General features: G+C 50.8%; 1 protein-coding gene across 1 annotated transcript; it reads left to right on the top strand.

Moving 5' to 3' along the window:
* Positions 1–9,272: 9,272 nt before the first annotated feature.
* IQCN (IQ motif containing N) lies at positions 9,273–19,438 on the top strand. Its single transcript, XM_036234347.1, has 4 exons — positions 9,273–10,608; positions 10,672–11,133; positions 11,359–13,269; positions 18,382–19,438. Exons 1-4 carry the CDS (start codon positions 9,655–9,657, stop codon positions 19,303–19,305), a joined length of 4,251 nt encoding a protein of 1,416 aa, XP_036090240.1. The 5' UTR covers positions 9,273–9,654; the 3' UTR covers positions 19,306–19,438.
* Positions 19,439–24,926: the final 5,488 nt, after the last annotated feature.

The following is a 24,926-nucleotide window of genomic DNA, read 5'->3' as shown; positions in this document are numbered from 1 at the left end:
GCTCTGCTCTCCGCCTCCTCTTTCCCCAGTCGGGGCCTTATGGGCTGGGCGGGGCCTGGCCCGCTCCCCTCCTCTCTCGCCTATTCCCTCCTTCCTACGCCCCTCCGCAGAGGAGGGGGAGCGGGAGCGGGCGTTGGGTACGCTCCGCTCCTCCGACGAGCGGCGAGCGCCATCTAGGCGCTCCTGGGCGCTGGGCCTGCTGATGTCCCGGCTGGGTGGGGGCCGCTGGAGACTCCAACCAGCGTTTGGAATTAGCGAGCCTCGGGTGTCCCCTTTGGGGAGGAGTGACTGCAGAATGGAAAGTAGACAGCCCCAGCCGGAGGCAGGAAAGAAAAGAGAAAATTTTAACTTCCTGGGCCTCTGCTTCACTGTGAAATAGAACAATCAAACCTATTCACAAAGTTGTGAGGATTAAGACTTTACAGAGCAGAGCTTGGTTTACTTTCGGTACTCAATGTTTTTATTATCGGTTAATAGATAGGGAAACTGAGTCTTAGGACCAGAAAGAAGGCGGCCCAAGTGGAATCTGACCCAGGTAGTCTGTCTCTGGCACTGGAGATGGGGTACTTTCTGTGGGATCTCCCATTTAAGGAACTGACTGGGAATCCAGAATTTTCCAAGTACTCCCTGAAAGCTCCCTTTCCACAACATTCTATTCTGTCATTTTGAGGAAACTAAGTTGCAGAGAGATTGACTGGCTCGAGGTCATACAGCATTTTAAGGAACCTGTACAGGGACATTTGGACCTTGAGTTTCTCACTTCCAGATTCTTGACTGCCAGGCTGGCTGCTCTCTTCCACAGCCTCATCTGGGGTTTGCTATTATGTGGGCCAAAGACTGAGTCCCAACTTGGGTGCTAATTTGCCACCTTATGACCTCAGCCAAGTCTTGTCCCCACTCTGGCCTCTACTCTGGTACTCTGTGTGAGCTGGGTTTGTGCGCATCCAGGTAACATCTCCCAGGCAGAAGTTGGAAGTGCTTGGGGCATAAACAGCAAGGAGATAATACTCAAGCACACCTTGCGCAGCCCCCAATCTATAGAGAAGGGGGAGGTCCAGGGAGGTTGCTAGATCTGCCCAAACTTTTTGTTCACAGCACTTCCAATGCCGAATATGTGGGGCTTTTTACCTATACCAATTCACTCTTAACGAGTTGGCACAGACCCCACAGGTGAATGGCTCAGTCCTGTAAGACTGCCCCCAGTACAGATACCAATATTTAAGTCCCAGATTGCCACCTGTACTTCTGACCAACTATCTACAAATTAGGGATTTCCATGACTCCCTTGTCAGTTTTGATAAATTTTCTAGGACAGCTCGTAGGGCCCAGGAAAGCATTTTACTTAACTAGATCACCAGTTTCTTATAAAGGATATACTTCAGGAACAGCCAGTTGGAAGAAATGAACAAGGGCAAGGTACAAGGCATGGAGCTTCCAGGCCACATCTGGGCTGCCACCCTCCCAACACCTCAATGTGTTCATCAACCAGGAAGCTCTCTTGGATGCTAGAGGTCCCATTGTATAAGCACAATTGATTAAATCATTAACCTTTGGTAATAACTTGAGTCTTCAGCCCCTCTCCTCTCCCAGGAGGTTTGGGAGGTGGGGCTGAAAGTTCCAACACACTAATCAAGCCTAGATCTTTCTGGAGACCAACGCATAGCTGGCCTCTTGCTCTGGCGCCCCCAGTGGCTCCCCAGGGAAGCCAGACTATGTGGCTTTGGCAGGACCTTGCTGAGCTGAGGCCAAGGTGTGTGTCAGCTCCAGGCTTGCCAGCAGTGATTCACACCAGGCCTAGGCCCAACTCCAGGAGGTGACTGGGGATGGTGTCCTCCCTTTCCTCTCCAGGACTATGGCTTAGAGTCAATGCCCATATTTGCCAGACCATGTGTGGGCCCCAAGGAGCCCTGAGCCCAGTCTCACCCAAAGAAGGCCCCACCTTCAGAGCCGGAGAGATACTGGCTGGCCTTTTAAGAAGTTAAGTCAGAGCCTCCTTTGTTCTAAATCTTCTCATGGCTCTGGGGCACTCACTTCTCAATAAAACCCAAACCCCCCTACTCTTCTTCAAGGCCCCACCTGTGACTCCTTCCTATCCTCTTCTCTTTCCCCTCCAGCCATAATAGTTTCCTCTGTGTTCTCTCATGTCCAGCTTGTTCCTACCCCAAGGCCTTTGCCTATACTGTGCCCGCCACCTGAGATTCTCTTCCTCCAGTTCTCCTGTGGCAAACTCCTTTCCCTGCAGGGCTCAGCCCATCCCATCTTCTCTTTGGTCTGTTCCTAGTAGTTTCACACCCCAAAATTATTTGAGTGAGTCTCCAGGCCCAGATCAGGTCCCAGCCCAAAGTAAGAGCTCTGCAAATGCCCGAGAGATGAGAGACTAAGGCTTCCTCCAGACACATGGAGGTGGAGATTTTGGACTCCCTCTCTTTGCTCAGAGCTCTAACTTTCTGCTCAGGATGGGCAGGCAATACATAGCAACCACCATGACCCTTAGCCCTGACCTGGGTTCTTCCCCACCCCACCCCTGAGTGTGCCTTCTAGAACCCCTCCCAGGAGTTGGTGGCGATTGGCCAGAGCTTGGCTGTGAGTCACAAAGCCACCATAGCACCAGGGCCCCAAGGCTAGCCATTTGGGCTGGTGGGTTCAGCTTCAGGGGCAGGTAAGTGGAGCTAATAGAGGATTTGGTGTGGGTTAATTGGGGATCTGGTCATTCTTCTCTGAGCCCCACTGTCCTCAGAGTCCCTCTGGGTTTTCTAGACCACTCTGAGAGGGAGATTAGCTCCTCGGCCCATTAGAGCAGGGACGCTTGTGTCCCCCAAAGGCCTGATTGTGGGTTTGTCTGTTTGGGGGCTCAGCCTTGTGAGTCTATCATATATCCTTGGGAGCCTGGAGAAGTGGTCTTAGCTCATGTGACATATAAGGAAACTGAGGCTCAGAGGGGTTTACTCAAAATTGCCAAGCCAGCCACTTGACTTATGTATCTGGTGACCCCTATTTCTCCTTCACACTCCCTGTAATCTCATTTCTCTTACTTTGTCATCTCTTTGTTAATTCTGGTTGAATTCATCAAAAGGACTGAACCATGTGGTCGATGAAATCCCAGACCCTAGGATGGAGCAGCTCAGACTTGAAGCTGCCATCTCCAAGTTCTAAAGCTTGAATCCATCCATCCATCCATCCATCCATCCATCCATCCATCCATCCATCTGTGCATGCATGCATCCATCTATCCACAAACATCTATTGAGCACCTACTATGTGGACTGTTCTGGGCACTAGGGATTTAAGAGTAAAGAAAAGAAACAGACATCTCCACCTATGAAAAGCTCATAGTCTAATGGGGGAGGCAAATCAGAACTAAGACATACGGTTTGTTGGATTCTCCAGGCCTCAGTTTCCTCCACTGTGAAATGGGGCAATGACTGTGCCCACCTCCAGGGGAGCTAGCCTCGGCCCTTTCTCTGTATGACTCAGTTCACATCGACACCCATTCTGAATGGGCTGGTCTGTCTTGGGGCTGAGGTGAAGACTGGGCAAGAAGCTGGACACTTGGGCCATTGAATAGGTGAAGCCAGAATGTTCATTGTGAAAGAAGAGGGTGCATGGTCTTTGAATTGATTCTGAAATTGATTTGAAATTGATTCTGGTCGTCTCTATTTTGAAGTGTTCAGTCCATTGTCATCTCGATGACATGGCTGAATTTAAGTCTACCATTTTACTATTTTTATTTCTGTTATCTCCGAGTTTTAGTCTTCTATTTCCCCTCTTCTGCCTTCTTTTGGATTATTTGAATGTTTCAAGGCTATAAATGTACCTCTCAATATGTACTCTGTGACAAAGGAGTTTCTGTAATTGTCTCATTCCAATAAGTGTGATGTTAACCTTTTTCAGTAGAGGGCACTGGTGAGAGACTGCAGGATTTGTATGCAGCCATATGCTTTAGGAAAGATGGGAGATAAAAATATATAGGTTTATATAAATATATTAAATTTTTAAATTAGAATATTAATAAAATAATATATTTATACCTATATAAAGATATATACATATATATATCTTTGTATGTATATATATGTATTTTCTTTTAAGATAGACTCTCTTGGGTCTTCTAGGTAGAAACCAGCTAGCTCTACTTTTAAAATATTTTCATCAATTATTCGAATCCTTGTCATCTTCCTTTGCTATGACCACCCAGAGCAGTGACCTACTGTGCATCTTGTTTCTTCCTTTAATGAAAATGACTTTAAGATTTTACCATTTAAAATGACATTTGCTCGAAGAGGAATACTTCCCAACTCATTTTATGAGGCCAGTATTACTCAGATACCAAAATTTGGTAAGGATAACACAAAAGAAGAAAACTACATACCAATATCGCTCATGAAGACAGATGCAAAAATCCTAAATAAGATACTGTGAACCGAATACAGCAACATATTAAAAAGATTATACACTATGATCAAGGGCTTCATCCCAGGGGCACAGGGATGGTTCAACATATGCAAATCGATTAATGTGATACACCATATAAAAAAATTAAAAAATAAGAATCACATAGTCATATCAATAGATGCAGAAAAAGCCTTCGACAAGATACAGCATCCATTTATGATTGAAACACTTAACAAAAATCGGTATAGAAGGAAAATACCTTAGCATAGTAATGGCCATATATGACAAACCCTCAGCCAACATTATACTTAATGGTGAAAAACTAAAAACCTCTCTAAGATCAGGAACAAGGTAAGGCTGTCTGCTGTCACCACTGTTAATCAATATAACATTGGAGGTCCTAGTGAGTGCAATCAGGCAAGAGAAAGATATAAAAGGCATCCAAATGCAAAATGAAGAAGTCAAACTGTCACTGTTTGCAGATGACATAATTCTCTCTATATATAGAAAACCCTAAAGGCTCCACAAGAACACAACTAGAAACAATAAGCAAATACGGTAAAGTTTCCTATACTCTAATAATGAAGTGTCTGAAAAAGAAGCAGAAAAAAAGAAATTGAAGAAGATACAAAGAAATAGAAAAATATTTCCTGTTCTTGGATTGGAAGAATCAACATAGTTAAAATGACCATATTATCTACAGCATTATACAGATTTAATGCAATCCCCATCAAAATCCCATTGGCTCTTTTTTTTCTTAAGAAATAGAACAAAGATTTGTATGAAAGCACAAAAGACCCCGAATTGCCAAAGCCATCCTAAGAAAAAAGAACGAGGCTGGAGACCTCACTCTGCCTGACTTCAAATTATACTACAAAGCGACAGTAATCAAAACGGCATGGTATTGGCAGAAAAACAGACACACAGACCAGTTGAACAGAATCGAGAGTCCAGAAGTAAACCCATATTTATATGGGCAAATAATTTTTGACAAAAAAGCCAAAAGCATACAGTAGAGGAAGGAAAGCCTTTTCAATAAGTGGTGCTGGGAAAACTGGAAAGCCACCTGCAAAAGAATGAAACTAGACTGTTTCTATCACTACACACCAAAATTAACTCAAAATGGATTAAGGACTTGAATATAAGACCTGAAAGAATAAAATGTATAGAAGAAAACATAGGAACTAAACTCAAGGACCTTGGACTTAAAGAGGATTTTATGAATTTGACCTCAAAAGTAAGAGAAGTAAAAGCTAAAATAAATGAATGGGAGTACATCAAACTAAAAAGCTTCTGCTCAGCAAAAGAAATTATCAACAAGGTAAAGAGACAACCATCCAAATGGGAAAATATTTTTGCAAGCAATGCCTCTGATAAGGGCCTAATAGCCAAAACATATAAAGAACTCATACTACCTCAGTAACAATTAAAAAGCAAATGATCCTAGCAAAAAATGTGCAGAGGACCTGAACAGACACTTTTCCCTAGGGGACATACAAATAGCCAACAAATATATGAAAAGATGCTCAACATCGCTAGCTATTAGGGAAATGCAAATCAAAATCACAGTGAGATACCATCTCACACCTGTTAGATAGCTATAATCAACAGGACAAGTAATAACAAATGCTGGAGAGGATGCAGAGGAAAAAACCCTCATACACTGCTGGTGAGACTGCAAATTTGTACAACCACTATGGAAAACAGTATGGAGGTTCCTTAAAAAGCTAAGAATTGATCTACTGTATGATCCAGAAATTCCTCTACTGGGTATTTACCCCAAAGACTTGAAAACCCATATCCGAAAATATATTTTCACACTGATGTTCATAGCAGAATTATTCACAGTGGCCAGGACATGGAAGCAACCAAGGTGTCCTATGATAGATGATTGGCTAAAGAAGCTGTGGTACATATATATATATATACAATGAAATATTGCTTAGCCATAAGAAGAAATGAAATACTGCCATTTGCGACAACATGGATGGACCTTGAGATAACCATGCTAAGTGAAATAAGACAGACAGAAAAAGGTGAAAATCACATGATATCACCTATATGTGGGATATAAACCTAAAAACAACAAATGAAAGGGACAAACAAACAGTCTCATGGACATGGACTATAGACTAGTGGTTACCAGTAGGTAGAGGGTGGGGGCAGAGGGGAAAAGTAGACAGGGTAAAAGGGGGTGAAATATAGGGGAGTAGGGGTAGGGCGAAGTGGGTAAATGGGATCAAATATATGGTAGCTAAAGGAAACTGGACTTTGGGTGGTAAACACACAATACAATATACAGATGTCAAATTATAATGTACACTTGAAAATTATATAATTGTATTAATTAATGTGACTCCAATAAACAATTTAAAAAAATAAAGTGACATTTGCTGTGGTTTTGTGGTTAGCCTTACTGTCTTTAGATACTACCCTATCTATTTTTATAAGTTTTTATTAGAAATCACTACTGGATTTGATAAAACACATTTTGGGCGCATCTTGAAAAATCATATGGCTGCCTTTTCAATTTCTAGATGTGATGGTTTACCTTAGGGATTTATAGATATTAAACTATTCTTACATCCTTGCAATAAGTCCTCCTTGGCTATAGTATTATTCTTTTGATAACTAGCCATGTTTATGTAGAATATATGCATTTTATCCATGAGCCAGTGCTTGATTATTGTAACATTGTTGTAACATTGTTTTAAATATGTTATTATTTCTATGTTTGAGTAAAGGAATTCAGGTTCCCACATCATATCATTCTGCTGCCTTGATTCAAAAGCTATACTTCTTAATTTTCTAATTGAACTATTTTTTATTAGAGTCCCCCATAAGCTCCCCCAATACACACACGATTATTCGTCGGTTTGATGTTTATGCTTCTAGATTTTTATATGAATATTCCAATTTGTGTGCGTTTGTACAGAATAATTTTTAAAAATCAAGTCATATGGTCCCCTGTGGGTTTGCATCTTGCATTTTTCATTGAAGATTATGCTGTGATTATTTGCTCACATCATTACATATTCCTCAGTATCACCTAAAAGTATTTTGGCCTTGTTATGAAGATCGTGCATAGAGAAAGACATCCAGTTTAGATTTTTACAATCTAAACAAACCTACCTGACTGTCCCCAAAACCCCCTCATACCTCTTCCCAGCCACACATGTCCTGAATTCTAATAGCAGAGCTTAACTTCCCTTGTTCTCTTTTTAATTTCCTATAATTAGAATAACCAATTTGTTCTCTATTTTGCGTTTTACTCAAAATAATGTGTGTGAAATTCATACATATCACTGAGCTCATTCTCTTTGCTGTGTTGAACGGGATTCATTGATTTATAAATAAGTCAATATTTTGATTGATATTTCTATTGCTATACTGATTAGCATACAGTTGTTTTATCCATTTTTCTGTTGATGGACATTTGGATGGTTTCTGGTTTGGGATGAGTATAAACACTTAGACCTCGAGTATATTCATCAGTGAGGATTGAGTTGCCTTCAAGATATTGATAGTTTCCCCAAGTGGTGCATATTTTTAATTTTTGTCATTCTCGTGGATCTGCATACCATTTCTGATAGCTGAATAGCACACCATTGTACAAGTGTTTTGTTGATGAATGTAAGCAACCTCCTATTACTAAGCATATGCTTTGTTTTCAGTTTTCTCTTCTAAACAATACAGTGATGAACATCCTTAAACATCCTTCTTTATACACTTGTAATTGACTCCCTCGCAATCACCTTATTGGTTATTTCCAGTTGTTTTGTTTTTACATACAAAACAACACTGGGATAAGTTTTTTTTGTATATTCATCTTTATGGACATAAAATTTTTTTGTTTTTTGTTTTTTTGAGATTTTAGGGTTTTTTTTTTTTTTTTTTTTGCTTTTAACATCTCTTCTCATGTAGATCTTGAGGACAGAGCCAGCCCAAGGCAGTGTTGCTGCATGTTGCATGGGATAAAGGACTGAAGGCTGCTTACTCTTGCAAGCTGGATTCTGAGATTGCACCTTCTCTTTCTACTACTCCTCCAACTCTATGACCCTCCAAGGTATGAAGATGGCTGGGCAAGGGCTCTGGCTGGTCCAGTTGGAATAGGGGACTTCTGTCAAATAGGCTCCAGGTTATGCATCATGATTGCTTTACAGTGTCCCAACTCTCTGGTACTTCTGAAAATTTAATCATCCTGTCATTCTTCCTTTACCCATCCTTCCCTCTGTCATTGATCTATCCATCATCTACCTGTCATCCACCTTCCATTCACTGATCCATCCATCTATTCATCAGTCCACCAATGGTCTATTCACCAATTTCATCAGTTCTCTTTATTCACACACCCATTCTTCTAGTCAGATTTCACCTATCCATCCACCCTTTCACCTACCCATCCATCGATCCATCCATCGATCCATCGATCCATCCATCCATCCATCCATCCATCCATGCATCCATCCGTCCATGCATCCATCCGTCCATGCATCCATCCGTCCATGCATCCATTCATATATACATTCATCCATATAGCCATCCATGTGTCCATTTCTTTATTTATTGATTTGTTTATAAATTCAACCTTTACTCATCCATTTACTCATCCATTCTTCTACTCAACCCTTCTTCAATCCCTCCAACCAATCTGTCATTCATTCATCCACTGATTTATTCATTCAGAACCTAGTCACACATTTATCTGTTCATCCAATTTCCAATCTACTTATCCACTAATTTATTAGTCAAGTTAGCCACTCACCCAACACCCAACCATTTACAGCCTGGAGCCAGGCCCTATGACTGGGCATAGAAATGACTCAGACTTAGTTTTTGCCCTCTAGGAATTTATAATTAATGAAGAGAGGCAAATAACAATAACACACCCACACCCACACATAGGACATTCCAAAAACAGTGTGATCAGTGTTGTAAGTACAGAGGAAGTTTGTAAAGCAGGTAGGTGTTGGGCATTGAGTAGGTGAGAATGTATGCTATGTGCCAGAGTTGATGTGGCCACAGGATGATGAAAAAGACATAGGTACCACAAGCCACCTGGGCAGGTGGCCAGGAGGCCAGGATAGAGAGGGCCTGCAAAGGAGAAGAGGAAGATTCTAAGGTTCCAGGAACAAGAAGATCTAGGTCCCAGGGTGAATGCTTGCTCCAGCTAGAGTCCCCTCTTGTTTGCATGACTCTGCTCCCTGACCACCTCCCTGCCACCCCCCACAGGCAGAGTTGATCCTCCTAGGAACCAAGACAATGCAGCAAGCAACACACTTCCAGTTGTCACCCAGTAGGCAGAGCTCATGTCAGCCTCAGCTCATCCCCAATCTCCAAGACAAAGTGGGGACACTATGTTCACAGCTCCAGTGTCAGCCACCTGCATCCAGAGAGGCCCTCCTGCAACAACTGGACAAGGACAAGATGATGCCTTCCTATGTCCCACGCCTCCGGGCTGTGGTCGAGAGCCAGACCTTCAAGAATATCCTGGTGGATGAGATGGACATGATGCTGTCTCGTGCAGCCACTCTCATCCAAGCCAACTGGAGGGGCTACCGGCTCCGGCAGAAACTGACCTCCCAGATGTTGGCGGCTAAGGCCATCCAGGAGGCCTGGCGACGCTTTAGCACCAGGCGCATCCTCCGGTCTGTCAAGGCAGTAGAAAAAAAAGTGAGCATAGATGAAAGGAACATCCCTTACCACCACCCCCAGCAGGTGCGGTTTCAGCATTTGGAAGAGGGCAGGTGCCTTCCGGCCCCACCCATCATGGTGAGTAAGGAGACCCAGTTCCCTTCTGCCGACCACCTAGCTGTCTGCGCCCATGAGCTGGACTTGCTGCAGCCCCCAGGTGCTCCACAGACTGGCATGCAGGCCCCTAGTGCCTTTGAAGCCTCTAGCATCATTTTCCTGCCACACCAGAATGCCTCCATGAGACTCCCATGTCCAGTGAGTCTAAATGCAAAGTACCACCCATGCCTGATGACAAGAACAGTTAGAAGTCCCAGCCTTGTCCACATAGATGGGGACATGATGAAGACCAAGCAAGTGACTGCCAGAACCAACAAGGCAGGACCCCCAGGACCACCACCATCTAGAAGTTATGCCCAGACACTTTATGGACCCCTTAAGACTCAGACTCAGGCCCCTGTGGAAGCAGAGGTCCTCAAAGGCCCACCCCAGGCAGGCCCAGCACCTGTGATGACCAAGACCCCAGTAACCACCATAACAATGACCAAGACCCCACCCCAGGTGTACCCAGCAGCTGCAGTAACGAAGACCCCACTCCACTCATGCCTGGCGTCCATGATGAACAAAGGCTCACCCCAGCCATGCCCAGTGCCCACAGTAACAATAGCCAAGACCCCACCCCAGGTGTACCCAGCAGCTCCAGTGGCCAAGACCCCACTCCAGTCATGCCTGGCGGCCATCTTGAACAAGATCCCAACCCAGCCGTGCCCAGTACCCACAATAATGATGACAAAAACCCAACCCCAACCATACCCAGCAGCCCCAATGACCAAGATCCCAGTTCAGATGCAAGCAACAGCCTCAATGACCAACACTGCGTCCCAGACACGACCGACTGCTGTGGTGGCCAAAATCCCACCCCAGATATGCCTGTTGACCTCGATTATCAAGCCCCCAACCCAGACGTGCCCAGTACCAGCGATGGCCAAGACCCCACCCCAGACATGCCCAGTACCCACCATGGCCAAGACCTCGCCACAGACATACCCAGTATCCACTATGGCCAAGACCTCGCCAAAGACGTGCCCAGTACCCACTGTGGCTAAGACTCTGCCACAGACGTGTCCAGTACCTACGATGGCCAAGACCCCGTTTCAGACATGCCAAGTGCCTGTGATGGCCAAGATCCCCCCACAAATGTGCCCAGTGTCTATGATGGCCAAGGTCCCGCCTCAGACGCCCCCGATGTCCATGATGGCCAAGACCCCACCCCAGACGCGCCCAGTGGCCACAATGGCCAAGACCCCACTACAGACATGTCCAACGGCCACGTTAGCCAAGACCCCATCTCAGACACTTCCAGGGTCCTCAGTGACCAAAGCCCCTCCCCAGACACGTCTGGCGGCCATGATCACCAAGACCCCAGCCCAGTTACGCTCGGTGGCCGCCATCCTCAAGACCCTGTGCCTGTCCCCACCCGCAGCTGGAAATCTGAAGGCTTCACCTCCAGCAGCCATGGCAGCTGGGATTCCCAGCACCTTGTCCCACATATGTCTGAACAAACCAAAGACCAAGGCTGGGGTAACTGCAAAGCAAACGGCAGGTATGGTCAAAGTCTCATCCCATTCACACTTGACTGAAGGAAAGGTGAAATACTGCTCCCCACGACATCTGGGGGCTGGGGCTCCCAAGGCTTCAGCCAGGCCTCTTTTGGAAGCTGAGAAAGTCAAGGGCTTCTCCCAGAAACAGGTGAAAACAGAAACTGTGTCTAATACCAGTGTGGCCATGGAAGTTTCCAGGGCACAGCCCTGGGCCAAAGTGGCTGAAGATAAGAGCAAGGGCTCATCGCAGGCACACCCGAGGATGGGCGTCACGAAGGTCCAGCCCCAGGGATACGTGCCTGTAGAAGCAGCAGCTGTGGTCCTGCCACACGCACAGGTAGCCACATATCCGGCCAAGACCCTGCCCCAGGCACAAATGACCACCTGTTCAACCACAACCTCGCCCAAGGGACATCTGCTCACCGAGCTGACCACGGCCTTGCCCCAGGCACATCTGAGTACATGTCTGTCCAAAGCTTCATCCCAGATGCATCCACCTGCCAAGCTGACCAAGGCCCCGTCCCTGGCCCATCTGGGCACATGTCTGACCAAGACGCAGTCCCAGGCACATCTGGCCACAGGAGCGATAAAGGTCCAGTCTCAATCATATCTGCCTACTGGGCTGACCAAGGCACAGTCCCAAGCCCACCTGGTCACAGAAACAGCCAAGTGCCTCTACGCCGCCCACCAGGCTGCTGAGCTCAGCAGCAAGACCCAGTCCCAGCCACTCCTGGCTGGGTACAAACCCTCTACACAGCCCTGCCAGCATATCAGCTCCCTTGGCACTTTTTCCAGAGCCAAGCCAGAGGACAGACTGACCCAACTTCCAGCTACCAGCTATGTGCAGGTCAGAGCCACGCAGGGGCCACGCCAGGGGGCTTCCGAGCCCCAGAGCATGCTAGTGCCTTTGCTAGCATCTACTGGACACCCCACATGCAATGTTGAATCCTGGGGTGACAGTGGGGCCACCCGGACGCAGCCATCGACGACCAGCCCAGCTGCACCCTGCCAGGAAGAGCTAGCGGCCTCCCAGCTCACCTCCCTGTGTGCTGAGCTGGCTGCTGTGCTGGGCTCTCAGGAGGACCTCCGCACCCAGCTGGCAAAAGCCCTCTCCCAGGGGGAAGTGAAGGCAGCACTGAACCAGGCCCTGTCCAAGGAGGTCCTAGGGGCTACGATGGCCAAAGCCCGGCCCCAGGGCATGCTGGGCACAGCGCTGGTGAAGGCGCTGTCTTGGGGCGAGCTCGGTGCTGCCCTGTCTCGAGTTCTTTCCCGGGGCGAACTGCGGGCAGAACTCACTAAGGCCATGCAGGGCAAACTGGTGGACATCCTCAGCAAAGCCCTGACAGAGGAGGAGCGGGCCGCCCTGAGCCAGACCCTGTGTCAGGGTGAGCTGGGTGCTGTCCTGAGCCAGTCCTTGTCTCAGGCCGCCCTCAGGACCGGACTTGTCCTCCCCAAGGTTGCTGCCGCGAAAACAGCGGGAAGCGGGGTGATGAGGACGCCGGCCCCAGTGGAGGTGGACTGCCGGGGGAGCCCGTCAGCTGCATGGCAGCCCACTGTGGGCCCTGTGAGACCACAGCCCAGCAAGGTCAGGGTTCCCCGGGACGGGGCCTGGGAGGGCTTCATCACAGATTGGCCTACTGGGCTCTTGGAGGAGATGGGGGATGGGGCCATGGTCAGGGGGTCGCCCTGCTTGTCCATTGTCCCTGTGGGTGCCTCCTTGACTGGTAGGGTGATCACCACCATTCTTCAGTATCCTCTGATCACTGCCCTGGACCCTAATTTGTCATGGGAGATAGGGCCCCTCAGGGACTCCTCCTTAAACCTATTTCTGAGCCCCAAGGGCAGTGAGGAAAATGTATATCTGCACCCAAGGGCCAACAAATTGGCATCAAATCTCAGTCCTGTGGCAGGGAATGAAGGCCCTGATTTGCCTGAGCCACACCCCCTACAGCTACCCGACCATCTGTGGCAGCCACTCGTTGCCAATGGTGTGGCTCCAAGTACCATCCGGCCATCGGTGGCCAGTGGCACAGCCCCAAGCTCCCACAAGCCACATGTGACCAGCAGGGTGGCCCCACGTCTGTCAGTGTCGTCAGGGGAGGGCAGGGTAGCCCCAGGTAAGCTTTCTGGCACTGCAGGTGGTGGGAGGGCCACCCATTCCCACCATTGTGTCACTACCTTCAGGGGGTCTACTTGTTGGTGTCAGCCGTCTGAGGTCAGCAAGGGGCCCCCTGGGGTGTATCGGCCATCAGCAGCCAAAGGTCTGCAACAGCCATCCATGGGCCCTGAGAAGACCATGCAGAAGGCTCAGTCCCCAAATCATAAACAGGCCTCCATGGGCACTAGTGGGATGATCAACAAGGAGACCTCATGCCTACCGTGGCCCACTACAGTGAGCAAAGTATCCCTAACCCAACCACAGACCCCCAAGGCCTGTGAAAGAACCCCAGGCCTCCTACCTGCCTCCATGGCTCCTGGTCATCACTGGGCACTTAAGAGTCAGGGAGACCCTAGTTTGTGGGAAGCCTCCCCTGTCAGTCAGTTAACACTCACCCATCCCCATAGAGCCATCTCTAGGCAGGAGAAGAATCAAACACAGGGTACCATTTCTGGTGCGAGCTACCCACAGGAGCTGATGACTGGCCATATACTTAGTGAACTGGTGACCCGTTTGCCACAGAATTCAGACAATGACCCGGCCAAAAGCTTCTCACAGGGCTCCACAGACTATGGCCTAAATGCGAGCAATTCCCAGAGCTCGTCATGCAGCTGCAGCTCACTCAGCCTTTCCTCCACATCTGTGGCAAGCCTGACCACTGCCGACCTGGTGGAGAAAGAGTCCGGGGAGGCCAGCATGGGTGGGGACCTTCTCTCTGGGGAGACCACAAGGAGGTCTCAGAGGCCTGGGGACCCGGAAGAGACAGAGAGAGTGGGTCATGGACACATGACCCCAAACCCCTGCCACCCGCCTTCCTCAGCCTCAGAGCAGACCCCCCCCATTCTGCACCACAATGCATTGTCCAGTCATGTGACCTTGAGTGTCCACTGGAGCTCAAATGGTCAGGATGAGAGGGATATATCCTTAAACCAAAGCTCCATGGGTAGCTTGCGCCAGAAACCCTACAGGACAAGACTGAAGAGAAGTCTGTCTTTGGGTAGTAGGGTCCCTCCCTTATATCAGCAGCCATCTGTGACCAGTAGGTTGACCCCAAGCCCATCCCAGACATCAGTAGCCTATAAGGTAACCCTCAGCCTGGGCCAACCATCTAAGGCCTCTGGGATGGCCCCCAGCCTAGCTCCGTCATCTATGACCTGTAGGGTGGCTCCCAGCCTAGCTCAACCATCTATGACCAGTGGGGTGACCCCTAGCCTAGCCCATTCGACTATGGGTAATAGTGTGGCCCCCAGCCTGGGCCAGCCATCTGTGATGAGTGGTACAGGTTGTGCACTTAGTCAGCCAGTTTGGGCCCCTGGGGAGGGTCCAGATCTATCATCATCAAGGGTGAATGCAGTGGCCCCTTGTCTGCATCATCCATCCTTTCTGACTGAAGCCACGTTGAATACCCTACATCCATCTGGGGCTAGCAGCATAGGCCTGGAGCTGAGTCAGCCATCTGTAACCACTGGGGTGGATCCATGTCAAGATCCTCTGATGGGTCATGGGGTGGCCTCAGACCTCCAGGCCCCTGAGCTCAGTAAGGTGTCCTCTGGATTTAGTCAGCCACTTGGTGTTGGTGGGAGGTGCCCAAGAACAACAGAACATTCTGCTGTCACTGTTTTGGCCCCAGAACTCGACCAGGCATCTATGACCAGTGGAGAGGCATCTTGTCTAGGCCAAGGAACCAGGATATCTCAGGGCATTCTTTTTAGAGGCATGGCTACAAGCACGTCTCAGGGCACTGTGGCTGCTGGCATACTCCCAAATATGTCTTGGAGGACCCTAGCTGCTGGCAAGTTCCTAAGTATTTCTCAAGGACCTATGTCTCCTGGAGTGACAAGGAGTATGTGCCAGAGAAGTGTAGCAACTGCTGTGGGCCCAAGGCAATCTCAGGTGGGCAGTGGCATGGCTCCCATGGCATCCCAGGACTCTGTGACAGGTGCCCCTTTGGTTCATGAACGAGCCTCAGGGCTGGGCCCTGGCTTCTCTCCAGCTTTAGTGGCCAACAGACTGGGTCTGAGTCCATCCAAGTTTCCCCTGGACAATGTGGGCCTTGACATATCTCAGGTAAATGCTGATCTCCCAGTACCTATGGACAGCCAGTGTTCTCCTGTGTCCACAGTTGTTACCACATCCAGTTACCACCAATCAAATTCTTTTAGCCAGGAGCCTGTGATGGGCACGGCAAGTCTTCCGGGACCAAGTTCTGTGGCCAGTAGGATGACCACAGCCACGGCCCCAGGTACTGTGGCCAGTGGCATGGCCCCTAGCTTTTCCCAAGAGTCTGTGATCAAAAGTGTGGGCCAGAGCCTTCCTCCAGAGTCTGTGATCAGTGGTGTGGCCCCCAGACTTGCACTAGGTTATATGGTCAATTGTGTGGCTCAGACCCTTCCCCCAGGGTCTATGATCGGTGGCATGGGCCAGAGCCTCCCCCCAGGGTCTGTGATCGGTGGCATGGGCCAGAGCTTCCCCCCAGGGTCTGTGATCGGTGGCGTGGACCAGAGCCTTCCCCCAGGGTCTGTGATTGGTGGCGTGGGCCAGGGCCTTCCTACAGGGTCTGTGATCGGTGGCATGGGCCAGAGCCTCCCCCCAGGGTCTGTGATTGGTGGTATGGGCCAGAGCTTCCCCCCAGGGTCTGTGATCGGTGGTATGGGCCAGAGCTTCCCCCCAGGGTCTGTGATCGGTGGTATGGGCCAGAGCCTTCCCCCAGGGTCTGTGATCAGTGGCATGGGCCAGAGCCTTCCCCCAGGGTCTGTGATCGGTGGCATAGGCCAGAGCCTCCCCCCAGGGTCTGTGGTTGGTGGCATGGGCCAGGGCCTTCCCCCAGGGTCTGTGATTAGTGCCATGGTCCAATGTCTTCACCCAGGGTCTGTGATCAGTGGCGTGGGCCAGGTCCTTCTTCCAGATCCCGTGGCTTGTGTGGTGGCCCACAGCCTCCCTCCAGGTTTTGTGGTCAGTGGTGTGGCTCAGAGCTTTACTCCAGGTTTTATGTCCAATGGCATAGCCAGAACCCTGCCTCCAGGTTCTGTGGTGAGTGGAGTGGGCCCAAGTGTCTCTTCTGTGGCCTCTACGGTGGTCCCAGCATTTATGGATACAGAACTGAATCAGGGTCTTGTTCTGGGGTCCACAGCTAGTGCAGCTGGTCCACCCTCCACAGTTGGAAGTGTGGCCCACAGCCTTCCCCAGGGGTCCATGCTCGTTGGACTCACCCCTCGACCTTACCATGGAGCTCTGTCTGGGGAGGGGTCTATATCCCCCTTCCAAGCATCCCATGCCACTGGCATGGCTCAAGTTCACTCCAACGCCTTAGAAGCTAATGGCAGAGCGAGAGGAGTTAACCAAGTGCCCACAGTTCTGCAAAGAGCCTCACAGTTGAGTCACACTCTTGGTACAATGGCGTTTGAGACGAGAGATGGCCAAGCTGTGATAAAACCAGAGAGCTTAGACGAGGCTCTGTCTCAGGGGTCCAAATCCAGTAAAGAGTCCATGGTCCTGGAGGCAACCCCATGGATGTCCGAGAATCCCCTCCCATCTGACATTGACTTTGGCCACAAAGTCCTGGCAGAGGACAGGACTGTTGCCAAAGGACAAAGGCCACCATTGGAGAGGGTGGCTCCCAGCCAAGCCAAGTCTATGATTAGTAGCATGGCCCCTGTCCCCCCAAGTGTTACCAAGTATACCAAGGCCAGCAATGTCACCCTAACTCTGCAGCAGAGGTCAACCACCAGTAGGGTGACCCCTAGTTCCCATTTTGTGGCTGCTCGTGAGATCCCCAGTGTGCAAATGGGGTCTGTCAAGGGCACAGGGGCCCCCTTGGCTAATCAGGTGTCAATGGCTCACATTGTGCCCCAGAGCTCCTTGGACACTCACATCCTCCAGAGTCCCTTGGCTACTCACATGCCCCAGAGTCATTCCCATGAGACGGTGGCTTCTACTGTAATTTCAGGGTCACCATGGCTGGCCCATGGCAGTTCTGTGTCTGGGATGGGGACCACAAACACTTCTCAGAGGTCAGGGGCTACCCGTGTGGCCTCACATGTGCTGCCGTATCCATCTAAGATCACCAAGGCGGCATCTAGTAGGCTCCAGGTGGCAGCTGTTCCCAGCACACTGCAGAAGCCAGTGTCTAGGAACCTGGCTCAGAGCAGCCACCACCAGCCCCCTGGCCCTAGAAAGTCCTACACATCCATGCATGGTAGCTTTGTTGCCAGAACACTAGATGGTTCTGTGGCCAAGACTGAGCCCTCCCAGAAGGTGGGGGAGCATGCCTCCAGGTCCGCACAGGAAGGTCCCAAAGGTTCTGTGGATGCACTCCCGGCCATAACACCAATTATCCATACTGGTGATCCTGGGCATGACATGGCCATCCCTAGGCTGCACCATAGAGTTCGTAGGGTGTCTCTGGGCTACGAATCTTCACCAAATGGTTCCCGGCGGTCCCTTATAAACTGGAAGTCACTGCAGGGACCTCAGGATTTCCATAGCGCCGTCACTCCTGTGGACAGTCACAGGGTACCCCTGACTCCCACTATACTCCAGGGCCCAGTGGATGCCGGCGTGGCTGGTGGCAAAGCATGGAACTCTGCAGTCCCCAGTGTCGCAGTTGGCCCCGTGAACAGCGCCGTGGCCCCTGGCAGTGCATGGGAACCACCCACATGCGCTGTGCCGTGGGATGCCGTGGGCAGCAAAGCGGCGGTGGATCCCAGACAGTCGGGGAAGCTGGTGGCGTCGATGCAGGTTGTGGAGAAGATAATAGTGCAAGCCGTAGTTACTATCCAGGCATGCGCACGTGGCTACCTGGTGCGCCGTACCATCAAGGTATGGCACCAGTGGGCCATCATTATCCAGGCTGCCTGGCGTGGCCATTGCGTGCGACGGGACCTGGCCCAGCTCTGCAGAGCTTCCACCGTCATCCAGGCCGTGTGGCGAGGCTACCGTGTCCGACGGAGCCGCACCCAGAAAATGCCCCCAGCCACGAGGCCCAAGGTGGGTGGTAGGGCCAGGTCAACCTCTGACCACCGCTGCTTCCAGTCCTGCCAGCCTCACGTCTGTACCCTCTGCCGGTCGCTGAGTGCCGGCGTTGGGAGCCCGCCCAGCGTGGTGATGCTTGTGGGTTCCAGCCCCCGCACGTGCCACATGTGTGGCCACACCCTGCCTACACGGGTGGTGCAGGGCCTGGGCCGGGGCACCATGGGCCAGGCAGCCGTTCCATGGGGCCATGACAACCAGCCGACCCACCAGAGCCCCCAGCAGCTCCATGGCCTGAACAAGGCAGCCACAGTCATCCAGGCTTCCTGGAGGGGCTTTGTTGTACGTCGCCGGCTGAGGCAGCAGCGGTTAGCAGCCAAGATGCTTCAAACCAACTGGCGTGGCCGCTATACCCGGAACACTCTCACCACAGATACGCTCTTGGGGTCAGCTGAGTGGGACAACCCACAGAACATGCAGTGGCCAGGAGTCTAGGACCTTGGCTGCCCAGTGCGGGGACACCAAGGGAGGTGCCATGTGGCTCTCTGGGTCTAATAAATAAAGCCCTCCAAAGCCTGGGTCTTGGTCTACCTGTGCTCATGGGGGCAACTCGGGCATGGTTCGGGGAAAATGGGGGGTCTGGAACTTCCATCCACACCATTGGTACCTGTGGCCTGTGTCTGGGATAGGGACTCAAGCCCTTCCTAGAGGTCAGGGGCCTCCAGGGTGGCCTCACATGTGCTGCCGTGTCTGTCCATGACTAGTGGGGTGGCATCCAGTTCGTTCCGGATGGAAGGCATCCCTAGCGCACTCCAGAAGCCAGTGTCTGGGGACCTGGCCTAGAATGGTCATCATAAGTCCTTTGGCCCTAGAAAACCCAATGGGTGCATGCGCGGCCTTGTTCAGGAAATGCTAGAGGGTCTTAGCCACATACTAATTTGGGGGGATGGTGGGCCCACCCCAAGGGGCTCTAGTCTGAGTAAAGAGAGCCAGACACAGATGTCCCTAGCCCCCAGGGTCAAGGGACAGGGCAGGGAATGGGAGAGGCAGCTGAAGGCATCGAGAGGGGGCAGCCTGGCTGGAGGAGGGGCAAAGGGGGTAAGGGCATGGGTTTGAGGCAGCTGTGGAGGGGACCACGGAGTGGTGGAGGACGGGAACTAGAAGGGGCAGTGGTGTCCTGAAGGGACGGGCAGAATTCGAGGACTTCAGGGTCTAGCCAAGGCAAGATATTTAGGCAAGGCAGGGGTCAAGGTGGAGAGAGGGAAAAGAATGACACCCTTGGGAATGGTAGCGTCTCCCAGGGGCTCCATGTCTTGAAGGCCCACCTCAGCCTCTCCCCTAGGCAGCCTGCACACGGCCAGCAGGGACATGGGCAGGTTTAAAGAACAGGCACCTGGCCACACACATAGCCACACACCTGTGCAGAGCTCTCCCTTTGCCCTCCCCGCATAGGAATGGCGGGCTCCCAGCTGCTGCCGCCACTTCTACTGCTGGCTCTGGTGCTGCTGCTGAAATGTGACAGGGCTTTCTCTGCTTCCTCTGACAACCCTACAGGTAAGAACAGGTAAGGAGGAGGACAGACTTCTCAAAAGCTGGAGTGGGGCATACCGCCCAGCCATGCCACTGGCATCTGGACCCCTCCCTCAGACCATGCTGGTCTGCAAGCCACCTTCTTCCCAAGAGCAATTCCTTCTCCCAGAAGCAAGGCGGGTGGTCATGAGAACCGGTGGAACTCACACATCCGCTCCCCCCACCCCAGCCCTGAGGCTTCCACTTCTGCGACCCCAGCAGGAGCTGAGCCAGAGAGAGGCTGTATAACTAACTGCCTCATACCCAGTTTGAGGTTGCCAGCTCCCAAGGGGAGGAGGACCCCAGGATCATGGGACGGGGAACGAGAGCTCACTAAATGTCTGTGGCCCCCAGAAGTTCTTGCATGACTAATTCTCTTTTGCTGCTCTGTAGGATGGTTCTCAGGGTGAGGGTTTGAACTTATTTTTTTTTCTAAAATTTATTTTAAATTATAGTTGACATACGATATTAGTTTCAAGTGTGCAATATTCAACAAGAGATGAACTCTTCCATCACCTCCCTGCCCACCAAAGTGTCACTCTCTCTGACCTGTGTCCCAGCCCCAAACCTGTAAAATCAGAGTGGAGGCCACTATTTGTGGGACATTTATTGCAGGCAAGGGCTTCACTTAGAAGGGATCACATTCATCCCCATTTCATAGTTAAGGAAGCTGAGACTTAGGCAGGTCTCCCAGCCTATGCTGGACATGGATTAGAACCAGTTGACTTGGTCTAGAAGTCTCTGTGCAAAGCAGATTCCTGGCATAGTGCATAGAAACAGCTTTGCTTTACCTCTGGTCAGCTCTCCAGCAGCTCATGAGACCCTGCCTACTCTGCGCCAGCCACTCGGCAAAGCTTGTGTTCTCCACTAGTTTTCCTCAGTTCACTGTAAGAGTTCAGCTCCCCAGAATTCTGGCTTGGCTTAGGGTCTACTGTGGGCCCTGAGTCATCTTTATTTCTGCAAAAACTTCTCGTCATCTCGATTTTTCCTCAAATGATGGTGGGAGACATTTTGGGAAGGCTGACCTCTTAGTCCTAGACTCCTTGAAGATCCTTGAGGGCCCTCTTTCCACCTTCCCAGTCACCTCGGGCCAGACTCTACCATTCCGAGCCTCAGCCTTCCCATTCGTAAAATGGGGATGAAACCAGGGCATTGCGCCTCTTCTAGGCTCAGCTGTCATCCCCACAGGGTCTGAGAGACTGGGGATCTACATGTGGACCCAGCCCCTCTCAGGCCCAGGGCTGGGTGTCATTTCTGCATTTCTACTGCCTAGAATGAGGCAAGAAAGGAAGCATAAAGATTTACCTAGGGCAAAGTGGACAGGGTGGAGTAGGGGGTGGTCAGTTGATGAATGAACTTGTAAACAGCTAAAATGCCCAGCAGCCTGGAACTAGAAGAAAGTAATTGTGGGAGGTGGCTCATGAAATATTTACACTCCCCTCCCCAACCTGGCCCCTGGGGTCAGTGCCGGGGAGCAGTAGGAGCCAGGGAGTAGTTGGAACGAGACTGGCGGAGAGGTTCTGCTGACTGTTCCAAGAGTCCGGTCCTCTGTCCTCCCATTAAAACTCTGAGCGTGGCCAGGGGGACCTTTCACGTACCTGTGGAAGGAGATTAGAGCTGATCCTCCCTAGGAAGCGTTGAAGTGGGGCTGTGCAGCTGAGGATCAAGGAGCACCCGCGTGTGCAGACCTGCATGAGCTCTCAGAGGCGCTGACTGCTAGTGATGTCCATTTTAAAGACAAGGAAACTTTTGAGTCCCAAAAGATTTTAAAAAGTCCGTCTGCATGCTGCCTGGGTTGCAGCCATTTCCTGTATGCAGAGGGTTTCTGGAGCCTGGAAGCAAAAGTAGGGGTTGTGAGGGTCCGACATGGACTGGAACCTGGGCTGTGGGATTTGGACAGAGCTTCAGAAAGGGGCACCTCATTTTCCCACTGAACACTCAAATGATGTACTTAATCCTCCAGGTCCTCCTAGGAGGAAGGGGTTTACTCTCTGTGGTTATAGGGAAAGAGGCACCCAGAGAGGAGAAGGGGCCGGGATCACCCACTGTTTTTCCTAATCATCCTCCCCCTTCACCCTTGATAGTGTTTTCTTTCCAAGAATGAGAGTGTGACCTCAATTTCCAAACCTTGGACTCCTTTTTCCTCTAGCCAAAGCTCCCCTAGTTCAATGGAAACCTCCACCTACCACTTTAGCTCCCAAAATTTAGAAGCAGGCTTCACCAACCACCTTGGTACCCCTAGTTCAGGGGCAGACTGCACGACCTCCCACAGCCCCTCAAATTCAGAGGCAACTTCTACCACCCAGCCTAGCTCCGGCTCCACAAGTTCAGGGTTGGCACCCACCTCTCCCAACCAGAGACAATCCCCCACCTCAGTTCTGGCTCCTCCAGTTCAGAGAGCTCATCCCCACCTCCCACTCCAGGCCCCCGCATTCTACCTCCCTGACCCTGCACTGGAGCCCCACTTCCCCTGGCCCCAGAATGGAGCCCTCTTCCCCGCCCTCGGCCACTCCTGACGATACCTCTGTGGACTCTGGCCAGGGTGAGTTTCGGCAGCATTGCTGGGGGGTGGGGGAATGGCTAGGGTTACCAGGCTGCAGTTCTGGTATGGGCCACCAGGGAGAGACACAGACTTGAGAATGTGTTGAGATGGACCATGCCTCTCGGCCCCAAGTATCCCCTAAAGCTTTTCAGGCCTCCTTCTTTCCATGCACATTTATTAAGTGCCTAGTGTATGTCAGGTCCTGTGGGACACAGCTATGTTGGGAGACAGGTCATAAGTAAATGCTGTATGTGTTTGTAAAAGAACAAAATAGAACAGAATAAGGGGTAGGAATATGAGTGGTTAGAAATTTTTAGAGTGGTCAGCAAAGGTCTCAGTTTGAAGGAGGTGAAGTAGGGAGCCACGCACTTATCTGAGGGGAGAGAAGCTCAGGTAGCAGGTCTGTGCAAAGGTCCTGAGGTAGGACTGCACCTGGGGGTCTAGAATTAATACGTTGTCTCCAAAATGTTCAAAGAGAGGTGCGAACATGAAGCGTGATGACCTTTGGCTTAAAGTCAAAGGATACAAGCCATCTTCGCGAGGTGTCCCATTTCACATGCACCCCGAGAAGGCTGCCGCATTTGGGAACAGAATTACAGATTTTTCTCACTTTGCAAGAATTCCCGATAATTCCTTATGGAAAAATATATTCAAAAGCAAAAGGATAAAAAAAAAAGTGCTTTAAAAAGTTTACAGCAGCGACTGGAGAGGGAAGCAAGCATGGCTTACTGGGAAGAAACTTAAATGGCTCTGGGCCCTGGTGGGTGTCTCAGCCTTCGGGAGGGGAGGGTCTGAGGTTGACTTGGGGCTCCTCCCCTCAGCTCCAGGTGACACCGGGGCCCCTTAGTGGCACAGGAACCTAGGAGTGGTGGTGGCCGTGTGCTTGCTGATATCCATTTTGCTCATTGGGTCTGAGGTAATGGCCATGAGGTACTGCCACCAGGGTGTGTCTGAGTGCCAGAAGCTGGAGGAGGTGGGGACTGGGCTCGGGGGAGTCACCCTTCAAAGCAGGGCAAGCCCCTGGTGCCTGAATGCCCTCTTGTGAGTGTTCCTCTTCCAGGGGAACATGAGCCACAGACCATCCTTTGCCCATCACCCACCTGAGTGATTCCTGTGGGATCAAGAGAGAAGGGGAGTTCGGATAGGGCTGGGGCACCTGAGGAGGGGCAAGGCTTGCAGGAATACTGTTGCTTTGAGGCCTTCTGAGTCATGAACTTGCATGACAAACATTTTCGAGTGCTTATTATATGCACTCAAAACATTTCTCCCCCCTCATGGGGCCCACAGACTTGAGGGGCAGAACAGAAAACAGCCAGGGTGAAGATGACATAATTTCAGATGGTGCTGAGGGCCAGAGTCACAGCTTGGGGCTGCGGCTATATCCCAGGGGCCCATGTGACCAGGCAGGGAGGTCTCTGGGAAGGCAATATTTGAGCCGAGACCTTATAGGTGAGAAGGAGCCACCCTGGGGGAAGCCAAGAGTGTCCCAGGAAGTAGGCACAGCAACTGCAAAGGTCCTGGGGTAGGAAGAATTTGGGGTGTTTGGGAAATAGCAATGAGGTGAGCAGGGTCAGGGCGGGGTAAGGGAGGGGTGACCAGGGACTGTGTGGTCCTCGAGAAGGAATGTGGGTTTTAGTGAAACACCATGGGGGAGTTTTTAGCCAGCAAGTGCCAGAATCTGGTTGGTTTTCCTTCAAGTCTTTAGGGGGCAGATTGGCATGGGAGAAGGCTTTCCGGGAGGCAGGGGCAGTTCTATGCAAAGGCTTAGAGGCAGGAGAGCATCAGAAACATGCAGAGAACAGGGAGTCGAAATACCCTGCACCGCATTGCTCAGTCTTGCTTTCCAGGTCTGAGCCAGCTCCTCACTCTCTCCCTTCCCATTGGACAGGAGGGAAAACCCAGTCTGGGAGGGGCAGGCCTGGGGTTGGGAACCCTCGGCAGGTCAGTGGACTCTTCCTGCTGCCTACCCCTCGCCACCCAGGACCTTTGGGCTTCTCTAGCTGGG

This window comes from Rousettus aegyptiacus, unplaced genomic scaffold (genome assembly GCF_014176215.1).
Source record: "Rousettus aegyptiacus isolate mRouAeg1 unplaced genomic scaffold, mRouAeg1.p scaffold_m13_p_16, whole genome shotgun sequence".
Taxonomy (NCBI): Eukaryota; Metazoa; Chordata; class Mammalia; order Chiroptera; family Pteropodidae; genus Rousettus; species Rousettus aegyptiacus.
Note: the sequence above shows the minus strand (reverse complement) of the source record. Positions and strands in the feature narration are given on the sequence as shown.